General features: G+C 39.9%; 1 protein-coding gene across 5 annotated transcripts in view; it reads right to left on the bottom strand.

The window, feature by feature from the left end:
- LOC101824868 (WD repeat containing planar cell polarity effector) overlaps nucleotides 1-15,215 on the bottom strand; it is a 258,189-nt gene that overhangs the window by 77,893 nt on the left and 165,081 nt on the right. For all 5 annotated transcript variants that reach the window (XR_002382790.2, XR_005871773.1, XM_013113608.3 and 2 more), the window contains exon 13: nucleotides 5,001-5,064. Coding sequence is in view for 3 of the 5 variants with exons in the window: in XM_013113608.3 (XP_012969062.1) it covers nucleotides 5,001-5,064 (64 nt within the window). In the remaining 2 variants the exon portion in view is untranslated. The remainder of the gene's footprint in view (nucleotides 1-5,000; nucleotides 5,065-15,215) is intronic.

Here is a 15,215-nt window from a genome sequence, read left to right as displayed (position 1 = left end):
TAGTGAGATTTTCAGAGATCTACAAGGATGACGCCAACTGGCAATCTAACCAATAGTGGAGATGCTATCTTAAATGCCCCTCCTTGATAATGAGACTGATGACTACATTGTATGCCATCTTAGAGCCTTCATCTAGTGGATGATGGAAGCAGAAGCAGACACCCACAGGTAAACACTGAACTGAACTTCTGGAAACCAGTTGCAGAGAGGGAGTAGTAATGAGCAAAGGGGTTCATACCGGGTGGGTGAAACTCACAGAAACAGCTGACCTGAACAAGGGGGGGAGCTCATGGACCCCAGACTGACAGCTGAGAGGCCAGCATGGGACTGATCCAGACCCCCTGAATATGGGTGTCAGTGAGGAGGCCTCAGCTATCTTTGGGGCCTTGGGTACTATATCAGTATATATCCCTGGCATAAGAATGGACTTTGGGAGCCCATTCCACATGGAGGGATGTTCTCTCAGCCTGGACACATGGGGGAGGGCCTAGGCACTGCCCTGGATGATATGACAGACTTTGGAGATCACCCATGAAGGGCCTTACCCTCCCTAGAGAGTGGAGTGGGGAGTTGGTGAGGGGTTAGGGGATTAGTGGGGGGCGGGGGAGGAGGGGAGGGAGAGGGAGCTGGGATTGACATGTGAAGCAAGCTTGTTTCTAATTTAAATAAAAAAACGTTAAAAAAGCCAACAAAATTTACAGGAAAACAGATATGTCAACTGAATTATGCCAGTCTCAGAAAGACAAATTATGTTTTCTCTCATTTGTGGTTCCTACATTTTATAGAGATACATAAAGTCTTATATGTATATATGATATGAAAGTAGAAATAAAATTATGGAGAAAAAAAGAAGTGGGAAAGGGGATGAGAAAAAGTCTCAACATGCAGCATATATATGTAGGGAAACTTCAAAACAAAACAAAAAAGATGTCAGTTGTACCTAAAGTGATCAATTCAGTTTTATCAATGCTTCAGTGATATGTCTGTGCAAAACCAGAAAAAACAATGTATCCTAAAATTCACAGGCAATACCAATTCCAAAACTAACTGTAAGTTTTTCTCAAGAAAAACCCCAATTATCCTGACACGAAGACAGAACTATGGAACAATGCAAGACAAAAGAAAGTCCACAAAAATATGTGTCTATGTATAGGCAGACATTTTCTGACAAGAATCTCAGGAAAAGCCTACTGATACTTGCTCCCTGCACTGCGTCAAGAGCCCTAGTCCACCATTTCACGACCAGTGACCTTGAACATTTTTCTGTGTTTATGGATTATTTTAATTTCGGTATTTTGAAATGCCTTGTTGTGGTTTAATCTGGTTTTTAGTTCTCTCTACTGGTTATTTATATATCAGCACATTCACTCTTTGTTATGAATACTGATGAACCATCAACACTACTAGCTAAAACTTTTTTGCAGTGGTTTCAAATGCTACCATTACTGTAGATTATTAATTCACGAGCATTTGTGTGCGCACGTGTGCGCGCACACACACACATGCACGCGCGCGCACACACACACACACACACACACCTTACAATTAAATACAAAGATTTGAAAGGTGAGTGATAGGAAAAACATACTAGAAGCTCTAGTTACCAAGTCATTACAGTATGCAGGCACTTCAAATATGTTAATTGATTTCATACTTTGGCAATTTATGCATTATAACCATTTTACAAATAATAAAATAGAGTCAAACAGTGTTAGATAAGCTATACAAAAGCCACACAGCCAATAGCTGAGTTTGGAACTGAATCCACAGTCCTGAGTATTGTTTTTGAAAGTCAATATGAGGGCACTGGTGTGAGGAGAAGGACCTGAAATGACCTGTCTCTTCTACTCTAACCCTTTACCCTGAAAGCTAGCCTTTCACCTTTCTCTACACTGCAGCCTCAGGTCTCCCTCTAAATGAGGTAGAGGAAAACTATTGAATGCAGCCAAATGTTACTAAATATTTTTTTTTTTCTAGTTTAAAGTACGGGGCTAGGGGGGTAGGGGAGTAGGGGGCTGGGGGGGTAGGGGTGGCAAATCACAGGTTTTTTGTTGTTGTTGTTTGACACTTGAAATTTTTATTATATTCAAATTGTTGTAAATGAAGCTTTACTGGAACACACTCCCACTTACTGTTTGTACACTGTGGCAGCTGCCTTCACTCTATGATAGCAGTGTTGACTAGCTGTATAGTAACTATGAGTCTTGCAAAGTGAAATATTTACTACCTAGTCCTTTCCAGAAAAGGCTTGCAGACTCCTGATCAAAATTATGACCGTATCACTCTTCTGATCTTCTGATTCCAACCCTTTGCCATGTCCCCACAGCTTTAAAGATATTTTGTTTGTGCTCTAACAAATGAAGCTTACCTGAAGATCAGAGGGCAAGCTAGCCACTAGCTAACCACAGAGGTCTGGAGGTGTGTGTAGAGACAGGGAGTTATGTGGACAGGTGGAGAGAGGAATACAGGCAAGAGGAGACAAGAGCTCAGTGTCTTTTCCACTGTGAGCTTGAGTAAGGTGTGGCTGTGGTGTATGCCTTTGTCTCTCTGATCTTTCAGCATTTACCTCTACATCTGACTCCCGGCCTTTACTACTAAGACCTATTAGGACTCACGCTACACACTTAGGGCTCTCTAGTCTCAGCTGTCGCTTTTCCAGCCCCATCACCTTTCTTGTCCTGTTGTACACCTTGACCTGTTTACCACCATAACTGGAAAGCATTGTTTTCAGGTTAACTGATCCTTTTTGTTCCTAGGGATTTTTATGTCTAGGTTTTGTTGTTGTTGTTGTTGCTTTGAGGCAGTCTCATGTAGCTCAGTTGGGCCTCAAAACTGCTGTGTAACCAAGGATGACACTGACTTGTGGTGCCCTTCCTCCAACTCACAAGTGGGATTACAGGAGTGTCCCATCATTAGGAGTTGTGGGGATCAAACCCAGGACCTTGTGCATGCCTGAAAAACACTCTGTCAGCTGAGCTGTGTCCCAGCCAGAGCTACTTCTTTTTGTGCGGTCTCTTTGCTATTATTTTAATCCTTGAGGAAGAGATGGCTTAAAGATAATAAATCCTTTGCAAGTAGAGATAATCCTGCTTATTTTATAAACTTTCGTTTTTCAAAAGAGATAGTATTTCTTAGAATATAGGCTATGAACCTCTGGCCAGATACAATTTAAACAGTAAGAATCAATCTATATGAAACATGATAAATTCTTTTAGATAATTTCAAAATCAAGTCTCAAATGTATACATTACTTTCATAAACTTAAACAGAGCTCTGAGGCCTCAACACTCTGTATTTTGAGATCCCTTAAAATAGACCTTGGCTAAAGGCGATATCTTAGACGAGGAGTGAAGATGTGCACTCCGAATAACGTCTGTACTTTTCCAAACTGAGAGTCTAGTCATCCTCTCCTCTATTTTAACCCATCAGTAGAAAATCTCTTGGATTAAGGAGATTTGAAGGAACACAAAAGACTTTCTTTAAATTGGTACTGGGTTAAAGAGATTAAAATGCTGGAACAAAGACAAAGATAGTTTAGGTATTTTAATGATTATATTTATTAATTAGTAACAGAATAAACTACAGAATATAGTATTCTGGCAGAAATTTTGCTCAGACCAAAAAAGATTACAATTCTAATCACAGTTCTTACCTGCTGTCTGCCCCCCAAATGGGACTCTCTGCATAAAACAAGAAATATGGTCCAGGCCTGGTGGCTGACGCCTTTAGGCCCAGCACTCAGAGAGTCTAGAGTGAGATCCAGGACAGCCAGGGCTACATACCAAGACCCACTGAAGGAGGAGGAAGACAAGGAGTAGGAAGAAGTCGGGGGAGGTGAGGGAGGAAGGGGAGTGAGAAGGACGATATACCTCTACTGGAATGATACACAGCAGAGATGAGAAGAGAGGCAGGAAGAAAAGGTCAGTCAGATCAGAAATGAAAGCTCAGACTGTGATGAAAGCAGGAAACCTTTGTCAATATCCTGACATGCCTGCCCAAGTAGAGAGAAAAACAAAGATGGAAAATGTAATGGTTATTCTTTTGAAAGCAATTACTATTTTCTATGATTAATGGATGTACAATTTATTTGAGAATATGGAATTTGAATTTTTTCATCTATACTTTAGAATTTAATACCAAAGTCAATAGAAACACAAATGACCTAAGGTGCTGACCTCCATACATAGGAAACAGCAACCCTTGGACAGTGTCTTCAGAGAGCAAAAGAAAGGTTAAAAAACCTTTGTCTTACTGTTTCTTTGATAACAACAGAATTCCCACTTTGTTCATTTGACCTCACTGGGGTCAAGTGTGAGGGGTACCGGGTTGGGGGAGATCGGAGGGGTGTGGAGGGAGGGAAAGAAAGAGAGAAATGTAACTAAGTCACAATATCAAGAGCAAGTGAACAGTCAGGAAATTGCCAGTGGACACAGTGTCTGTGAGAAGCTGGGCAATGTCACCACTGGGCAAGTGACAAACAGCAGGGCAAGAGTGTGTGGGCTCAACACCCGTGGGTTCACTTTCCTCTCCAGTTATGCCAAAGCACAAGAGAAGCGCTCACAACTGCTTACTTCTCACTGAGACCCGAGGGTCCAACAGCACTCTCAGATCTCCGGGACATACTTCCTCCTGTGCCTTGGCTTCTGCAGCTGCAAGTGTGCTCAAAGTAAGGATTAGAAAGACATTTAAACTTAATAGATGGAAAGGTGTCAATCCTGCACATCAAGGTTCATGGGGAGAAAAGTTCAAGAATTATAAACGCTTTGAAAACATAAAAGATCTTTTGGCTCTGGCAAGAAAAATGTCAACAAGTCAAAAGATACTAGATAGCTATTGACCAGCGTCACTAAGGCAATGCTGCAAGCCATGTTGGAATACTGCCTCCCCTCCATGTGTCTAAGGCTACAAATGACACTAATCCCTTTTAATGGTCACAAAAGCTGACAACTTACTCAGCCTTAGAACTAAAGGCACAAAAATCATCTCTGGGAATGACTTACCATAAACAGGTCACGAGCACCAATGTCAACAGCTAAGAGAAAGGCCTTTTCAAATCTCCGGTACCTATGATAAAGGTGGAAATGTGTTAGTTGTGAACAAAGCTATATAAAAGGGAAAGTGGTATGCTTTATGTATTTGTAAATTTTGGAGATCATCCCTCTGTCACATGTGGGGCTGGTGAAGATCTATTCCCATTCTGTGGGCTGCCAATTTGTCTTGTTGACTGTCCTTTGTCTTACAAAAGCTTCTCAGTTTAAGGAGGTCCCATTTATTAATTGTCTATCTCAGTGTCTGTGCTGCTGATATGTTCAGGAAGTGGTCTCCTATACCAAGTTGTTCAAGGGTACCTTCTACTTTCTCTTCTAAGAGGTTCAGTGTGGCTGGATTTATGTTGAGGTCTTTGATCCATTTGGACTTAAGGTTTTGTGTATGGTGAGAGATATGGATCTATCTGTAGTAGACCAATGGAATCGAATTGAAAACCCTGATATTAACCTACAAACCTATGAATATCTGATTTTTGACAAAGCTAAAATTATACAATGGAAAAAAGAAAGCATCTTCAACAAATGGTGCTGGCATAACTGGATGCTGGCGTGTAGAAGATTATTTTTGTTTTTCAAGACAGGATCTGTCTGTGTAGCTATGGCCATCCTGAAACTTGCTCTGTAGATCAGGCTGGCCTTGAACTCAGCCTGCTCTGCTTCCGCAGTGCTGGGATGTAAAGGCATGTGCCACCAACATCGAGCTAGAATTTTCTTTATAGAAGTTTTATTGTTAGCTAAAATGCATAAGAACAAACTTGAGCTTAAGTGAAGTTCTTCTACATAAAGCACATTGCAAACACTTCAGACAGTTTTGGGCACATACATGTGTCTTTGTTTTGTCTGAATGCAGAGGCTCATATTGATAGAATTCATCTATTTTACTGATCCTCAAAAGTTTATAGATTGCTTATCATTGTGTTTTATATTGTAAAACTGGTATATTGTACACTGGTAGAAAGGTCAGTGACATTTTAAATTAGAAAATAGGTGCTAAAGATTGATAGTATACATTATATTTACAAGGTAAATGACTTAGTATTAAAAAGGAGCTGTTAGGTTCTGAAATATGTTACATATTAGGCTTGACATCTTATGAGCATTTCTCCCTCCACATCTGTTCTTAGAGTAACCCAAGTACTTGCCCAAAAGTGTCCTAGCTATAGGTGCTTGGAATTTTGTTTTGAGGGAAAGGAATGTATTGTAACAGGAAGCATGCTGTCTCATTACGTGTGCAAGGAGAATAGAACGCATTGGTGTGGGAGGGTGTCATAAAACTGGCAAGTAGCAAGTTGAAGTGCTTGTTCATGCCCTTGCCATTTTGCATTTCACTGTCCACTATGCTGCAGTGCTGACTCCCCTGTGACATTCCAGCAGCAGTAGCCATGCACATCAAATGATTCCTACTGTATGAGCCACATCCGATCCTATAAAAAACTGCCCCTCCTGAAATCGTCTGCCTTGGTTCTTCCCTTTCCTTCACTCCTTGTTTCCCATTTTTTTAGCCAGATTTTTGTCTGTCTCCTTTAGAAGCTGGTATTCTATAGACTTTAATTTCTCTACTTACTCTGGTTTCAATAATCATATCAATGACTCACAAATTTACATCTCTAATGTCCATTTCTGTGCTGATAGCCAAATTCTTTACTTCTAGGTACCTCAAAGTTAACATGTCTAACACGTACACTGCAATACCATTTTGGCAAACATACTTAGGACACATTGAAATTAGAGAAAGTGACAAAACAAAATGTCATTATGAAACCCATTCATTGAACAACTGATACACACTAAAAAATCAAAATAAACCCAAAGGAATCCTTATTCTAATGGAGACACTTATACATCCATGTTTATTGCAGCTCTCTACAATAACAGCAAGGAGACACAGTCAGCTTAGAGGACCATCATCTGGTGGACAATGAGTGAAATTTTATTCATCTATGAATAAAAATGAAGTTCGTAGGAAAATGAATGGAACTGGAAAACATATTAAGTGAGGCAACTCAAGCCTGTAAAGACAAGAACTGCATGTTATTTCTCATATGTGAAGCCTAGCATGGAATTACTGATTTGTGCGTGTGTGTGTGTGTGTGTGTGTGTGTGTGTGTGTGTGTGTGTGTGGTATACATGTAAATGCAGGTGCCAATGCCCTCAGAGCTAGAGGAGTATATTAATCACCCTCCTTTATCTCTCTCCACCTTATTTCATTGGCTAGGCAGGTGGCCAATGAAGATCTAGCAATCATCTTACTTCATGCTCTTGCCCCCCACCCCAGCAATGGGTACATGTGGGGAAGCTTGGATTTTTGTGTTTTGTTGTTCATGCTGAGATCTGAACTCAGGTCTTCAGGCTTGTGCAGTAAACACACTTATCCACTGAACCACTTCCCTATACCTGGTTCGTGTGTGTGTGTGTGTGTGTGTGTGTGTGTGTGTGTGTGTGTGTGTTGGAGTGATAGAAAGGAGAGGGAAATTATGTAAATTCAGAACTCATGAAATTCTCAAAAAAAATTTAATCTCCATCATTTTAGCCATAATAGTGGGTATGCGACAGTCTTGTGTTATGGCTTCATTTGCATTTCCCCAGTGATTAGCAGTGCTGAGCACTTTGTATGCTTATTTGCTTACTGGGTATCTTTATATCTGTGTACCATCACATTGAATGTTGAATCCACGAGTTTTTCTATGCTGATGTATTTGTAATTCTGTTGTTACACACACACACACACACACACACACACACACACTTATTTGTTCCTATCTAATTGCCCCATTACCATTATAGAATGCCCTTATCAAGTCTCTACTAATAAATTTTGTCTAGATGACCATTTCTATTATATTTCTAAAAGGTATTATAATACTCCATTAAGCATCTTCCCTCTTAATTTTCTGTGTCCTAAATGCTTTTGGTGTCTTTCTTGCTTTCTCTATTAGAGTGTTGCCTGTCTTTGTTACATTTTGTATGTGTGTGTACATGTATGTCGAATGTACACATTCAAGTGGGCATGTGCATAAGCTATATGTAGACACAGCAAGCACTTTCTTGACTGAGCTATCTTAACTCTCTAGCCTTGTCTTCACATGTTTCTGTAGATACTCCTGGGAATGGTACTCCAGCCTGGGCCTGGTGAAACAATCCAACTGTCTGTATAAGGCCCTACAGAAACCACTACGATGGTTAAAATATACAACCATGGTTTTGAAAGCAAGGTCTGTCATGGCCTTCTAGCACCAGCTGGCCATATAGGAATTTCAGGCCTCTCACTGCCCTCCCCCGCCAGAGACCCTATCATACTGAGGAATGAGAAACAGCAGAGAAAGAAACAATAAATACAACAACGCCTTCTTAACAAATTTTAGCAGTCTCTGTCTTCATTAAGCACTTCCTTGACTGCTGTTATTTCTATCAGTTTTTGCCCTTTTAATGGATTCTTCAATTCTGGGAGCAATTCCTGGAGTTCCTTCCTGTTTTTCATGACAGCACCACTCCTACTTCTATCCTGGCATCTATTAGAATATGCTTCTCGGGTTTATTAATACCACTGTTGGGGAGTGTTACTCCCCAACATACTGAAAACTATGAGGTTGTATTTACCCTCAGGAAGGAGAATGAATGATGGAGTGCTATTCACAGTTAGTGGCTTATGTGAGCCTCTCTGGTAGCCTACAAAGGTCATTCTTCACAGGGATAGTTAAAGTGGGACAGCTAATAAGAGTTATTACTCTAGCTGCCAACAGGTACCTTGGCTGTTGAATTGGGATCTGAAATCCACCTACACTGAGAATATCCTTGTCGCAGGCTGCTCCCAGCCAATGGATGATGAACCAGGGCTGCTAAGGCTGGACCATTCACAGAAGACAAGGAATCCATTACCATTCCTTGACCAAGCTCCTAGAATCTCACTCAATGCAAACATGGCTTTAGATTTCAGCCAAAGACTTGGGTGACTCTTGTGAAAACTTGTAGCACCCACATGAAATGTATAAAAATGTACAAGTTCTAGCTTCCCCAGAGCAAACAACTCAAAAAATGGGCATACTGTATGACTTGTCTCTCATGTTCTCTGGTCTAAAAGGAAAGTCTAGTTAGAGATTGTGTTCTTATAAGTGATGGTTCTTGAAAATTCAATTTCAGTTTTCCTGTAGAACAAATTACAGGTGCCAAGTTTTTTCTAGTAATTATCATTAGAAACAACACCCTGGAGAGATAGTAGAAGCAGGCCATCTGATTTCTACATACATATACATTAAGGAGTGTGCACAGGCCTCAATCTTTGGAATTAAAATCATATCCCTCAATTGCAATGCTTTGGGAAAATGTCTCTATAACCCAGGTTTTTGCCCTTGAAATCAATCTTCCTGCCACAGCCTCACATGTACTGAGATTATGGGTCTATACTACCACAAGCAGTTCTAACGTTCTCTAAACTCCATCACTAATGACTTAAATGCAATTTAAAAGAGGTCCGTTTCTTCACTTACCAAGTTACAACTAAGACATTTACACTTTCTCCTGGATACCCAGACCCAATACTCACTAGCGCTGGAGCTGTGTTACAGATCTCAACAAAAAACTTTGCTTACAGGGTATTCTCAGACTTGAGGAATTTTCCTCCCTAAGCCCATGTATCTCTTATCTCCTGTTCTTGTTTTATTCTGTTGCTATGATAAAACATTCTGACCAAAAGCAACTTGAGGAGGAAAGGGTTTATTTGACTCATACTTCCAGGTCACAGTCCATCACAGAGGATGATAAGAACAGAAACTCAAGGAAGAATCCTAGCGGCAGGAACCATGGAGTGGTGATGTCGGCTGGCTTCTGCTTAGTTAGGGTTTTTTGTTGTTGTTGTTGTTTTGTTTTTTAAATATGTATGGCTGAGGACCACCTGCCTAAAGAATGATGCTACCCAAAGTAGGCTGGGACCTCTCAAATCAGTTAGTAGGAGAATCCTTCACAGACAGGCTAGACTAAGCTGACCTAGGCAATTCCTCAATTGAGGCTTCTCCTCTCAGATGACCCTAGGCTGTGTCATGATTATTATTAAAGCTAATCAAAACTTCCTTTTTCATCCCACCTACTTTTTCTATCCTCACCTCTTCCTCTTTTCCCATAATCACTTCTCTTTTTCTTTCTCTTTCCCCTACCTTCCTTTTATGTTCATCATTTCAACACAACTTTGAATCTTAGTAAAATCCAAACACATCATTCTGGCTCCTCCATCTACGTTTAAACATTTACAATACCAACAAACAGCCTTCTGAATTTCTCTTGCTTGTGAAGTAAGTGGTCTTTTTTGTTTACCTGCATTTGCAGGAAAACTCCACAAATGTTTAAAAAGTAATGTTCAAACAATCCAATTATAAAATAGGCAAAAACTATTCAGAAGACATTTCAACAGAGTGTATATAAATGGAAAGAAACCCATGAAAATAGGCTCAGTCAGAGTCATTTAGCCATAAGGAAATGCAAACAAAAGCCTCAATGAGTTATTGTCCCATATCTATTACTACAGCTAAAATGAAAAGCAGTTATGAGAAACCCACTCTCTTAAGTCCAGCTTGTGAGAACACAAAGCCACAGTCACACAGCCAGGGCACTGTGGAAACAGCAAACATGGCAGCCAGTGGCCTACCACAGTGAGATTCTTCACAAAACCCCAAGGCTTTGCTTTTTAAGGGCCCCAAACAGGAAACAAAATGGCCCTTGATGGGAAATTCCCTGAGGGAAATTACACATTTAAAAACATGTTTACAGAGTTTTGTGCATAGGAAAAAAACCAGCAATATTCATTAAAACATTTACCAATCAAAGTCTTCCCCCCCAAACAAAGCAATTGAAACAAACCTCAGCTCTGACTCAGACCATAAGCCAGACAAAAGAAAATGGGCCTGGAGCAACTTTACTCACTGGGTAGTCACAGAATTTGAAGCGTGGTCGAAGTCTAGAAGGTTAGGTGCACCGGCCAATGTTTTTGAGTTCAACAAAAGCTAACCAAGAAAACTACTTTTATCCCTTCCACAAGCTCTGCTGATTTTTTTTAAATCTTGAGAATTCTTTCAATTTTGCCAACTTAAATGAAAAATGCTTAACTAGCCACCATACCTCACTCTGAATGGCTTTTCCAGAGGGTCCCCTCAGATACCCTGAAAGTGCCTTCATCCTTCTTCCTACTGCGCTGCTTCTCAACACCCAGTGTCCATCTGTGCACACAGACAACCTGAGCTCAGCAGAGGCTTCAGGCTAACACAAATGATTCTGCTATGCTGGTAACAGCTTAAGACACCTATTGCTTCTCACTTCTCTTGCTCAAACCCCAGTGTGCTGTAGTCCATCTTTTCCCCACCAATTCCCAGAAGCTTTTCTTCCATTCCAGTGGTAGGTCTTTCACGATGGCAACAATTAACTTAACATGAAAGCCATGTTCTACAGAGCAGAACCTATAAGCATTGACTAATCAGTGCAGTTGACTCAGACACGGTTCTTACTAAACCATCTGAACTGCACTCAAATGATAAAAATCACTCATTCGATGTTGTGGAACATAGCATGTCAAATATATACCCAGCCTATAGCTAGATCTTACTTAGTAAACTGTTTTCATGACAGAACAAGATGAAGAAATTCAAAATAATTATAATCACCTAAGCATGTAGCCATAAAATATTAAAGTTTTTAAGAGTAACTATAGGTGAGTTACAAAAAATAAGATAAAATACATATAGATGATAGGTGTGAAAATAAGTCACTAACATTTATACACAGTGGACTACGAAGCATTAATTCTGCGGCCAAAATCAGTGCTAAGTAATTCATGCACAGCCTGATCACACATACTGATGGGCCACTTCTTAATTTGTCCTAAGCACGGGTTACAGCCTCAGTAGAAGTCAGCAAGGTAGAGTTTCTATAACTGAGCTCCACTCTCCACTCCTGGTGTGTGGCACATAATACATATGTGTAATAAATTAATGGTGCTTATTTTTTGTTTTCATTTTCATTTGAGAAAGGGTGCCACTATATAGCCCAGCTGTTCTGGAACTCTCTATGAAGATCAGGCTGGCCTCAAACTCACAGAAATCCATTTGTTTCTGTTTCCCTAGTGCAGAGATTAAAGGCACACATCACTACTGGTTATGAATAATATTTACAAAGAAATAAGAAAGTCAAGAAATACTTAATTTTACTTTAAAATATTTTATAGGAATTAATAACCTTTAATATAAGCCATTTTCTAATACCAACTTGAATACACTATTTTCTAAAAGATCCTTCTGAAGAAATTATAAAGTATATTGTTTTTAACTAATGGCATTACTTTTTAAAAGATGGGGTCTTGCTATATAGCTGGCAGTGAAGTCATGGCAGTCCCCATCCAGCCTCCTGAACCCTGGTGTTACAGGCACAGGGCAGCACACACAGCTTCCTTCCTGTCACTCTTCAGCAGCATCCGATGGGCCCTGCTTTGAAGTGGTGGCTAATTTCTAGAACTAACATCCTTTCTCTTTGTTTTATTTCTTGGGTATTGCAATGTTTGGGTGCTAGATTACTTCTACATTTGTGGTTCTGAATTGTCTGATTTCTATTTTATGAACACAAATCACATTTATAAAAATAAGAGTTGATTATTTCAAAAACTAAAAGCCATCTAAGTAGACATATTAACATCTAGATGTTGAGAACAATTAGTTTCACTTATTTATATATTTTAATTTAAAAATTTTTAAGTTTTAAAAATAAAAACACACTAAAATTGAAAGCTAACCAAAAACTTAGGAGTGTTCATGCAACTGTGAAACCAAGATGGAAAATACACATAAAGGAAGCTTAGTTTTTGAGACACAAGACCTCAGCTGTTAACAAAAATGGTTTAATTTGTGGAAGCCAAACTTTGGTTCTCATGGCTACTCATGTTTCTGTGATTCTTGATTCAAATGCTCCATTTGAATGAAATATAGAACTAAATAGAGAATTCTCAATAGAGGAATCAAAAATGGCTGAAAGATACTTAAGAAAGTGCTCAACATCCTTAGCCATCAGGGACATGCAACTCAAAACAACTCTGTGATAACATCTTATGCCTATCAGAATGGCAAAAATAAAAAGACAGTTTATTGCTGGTGAGAATACAAACTTGCATGACCACTTTGGAAATCAGTATGGCAGTTCCTCGGGAAAATGGGAATCAGTCTACCTCAAGATCCAGCAATTCCTCTCTTGGGCATATACCCAAAGAATGCACATTCATGCAACAAGGACATATATTCAACTATGTTCATAACAGTGTTGTTTGTAATAGCCAGAACCTGGAAGCAACCTAGATGCCCCTCAACCAAAGAGTAGATGGAGAAAATTTGGTACATATACACAATGGAGTATTACTCAGCAGGGGGAAAAAAAACAAATAATGAAATCTTGAAATTCCCAGGAAAATGAATGGAATTGGAAGAAAACATCCTGAATGAAGTAACCCAATCACAGAAAGACAAGCAGGGTATATACTCACTCATATAGGAATATTACACAAAGAACAAAGGACTACCAGCCTACAATCCACACCACCAGAGAAACTAGAAAACAAGGAGGACCCCAAGAGAAGACTGCATGATTCCCTAAATAAAGGGAGGGGGACAAGAATCCCTGAGCAAATTGGGAGCATGGGGTGGGAAAAGGAGGGAGGTGGGAAGAGGAGAAGGGAAGGGGGGAGGAGAACAGGAGGACTGAGACAGGGGAGAAATAGGGGAGGGCAAGAAAGGAGATGCCTTGATAAAGGGAGCCAGTACAGGTTTGGAGAGAGGTCTGTCATCTGGGAAATGTTAGGGGGTCCACAGGGATGGCCCCAACTAAGGATCTAGGCAGTGGTGGAGAGGCTGCCTTTGATGCCCTTCCCCTATGATGAGACTGATGACTACGTCAGTTGCTACTCCTAGAGCCTTCATCCAGTAGCTGATGGAAGCAGAAAACAGGCAACCACAGCTAAACACTGAGCCACACTCCCGGAATCCATTTCCAAGAAAGTCTTTTATTAGTTACTTTTTGAGTGCTATGACAAAATGCCTGACAACACTGAGGGTAGAGGGCTCGTTCTGACTGGTTGAAAGGGGACACAGATCATTACGATGGGAGGCATGGCAGCAGGAGGGTGAAGCGGATGACCACCCTGCAGTGAGAGAGACAGCCAGCCATCAGTGTGGAACAGTCCACATTCAGGGTGGGTGTCACTAGATCAACCTCTCTGGAAAAGGCCAGCACAGCATGACTCTAGATCCAGTCAACTTGACAATGAAGATTAACCCCCACACCAGCACCTTCCAAGAATGTAAGGAAGGCTTATTATTAGAAACCCTGTTGATGAAATAGCTGTCCTTACAGAACAGGGACAGTGCAAGATTAAAATTTATAGATTTAAAGACTTAGAAAATGTAATCCCAGTACTCAGGAGGCAGAGGCACTCGGATCTCTGTGAGTTTGAGCGAGTTCCAGGACAGCCTCCAAAACAACACAGAGAAAACCCTGTCTCAAAAGACCAAAAAAAAAAAAAAAAAAAAAAAGACTTAGAAAATGTTCAGTGAGACAGGAATTATGACTGGCATTGTAGTGAAATAAAAACATAACCGTGTATAGGCCAACAACATCATCATACCAAACTATGAATGAATAGCATCTTTCCACTAAATAAGACAAAGGAACCTTAATATAATTATTCAGGACACAAGAATTAGAGTTTAAATGTATAATGCATGGGGGCATGATGATTATCTGAAGACAATTTTATGCCCACCTCAGAAGCCAAATCAATTGCAAAATTAGAAATAAATTTTAAAGTTCCAAAAGAGTCATACACTATTTCTCGTATACCGAGAATCACCAGTTATGAATTAGAAGAAAAACAGCAGTATTAGCAAGAAATAAAAAATATAGTACTTAGAAGTAAACTAAACAGGAGATATTCCTGCAAAAAAAAAAAAAACTACGGTGGAGTTGAATAAATGAAGAGAACTTGTGTTTCTTAACAAAAGAATAAAGCATAGAAGCCTGTCAGTTCTTCAGTAATTAGCACACATATCCATGATATCCGTGGAATTCCAGTCAAAACCTCTGGAGACTTGTTTAAGACAACACTAGGCCCATCTGAGAAACTGAAACTTATGACACAGGAACACTGTA

The sequence above is a fragment of the Mesocricetus auratus genome, unplaced genomic scaffold, assembly GCF_017639785.1.
Source record: "Mesocricetus auratus isolate SY011 unplaced genomic scaffold, BCM_Maur_2.0 Super-Scaffold_100029, whole genome shotgun sequence".
Lineage (NCBI taxonomy): Eukaryota > Metazoa > Chordata > Mammalia > Rodentia > Cricetidae > Mesocricetus > Mesocricetus auratus.
The sequence above is the reverse complement of the archived record's forward strand: the minus strand, read 5'-3'. Positions and strand labels throughout refer to the sequence as shown.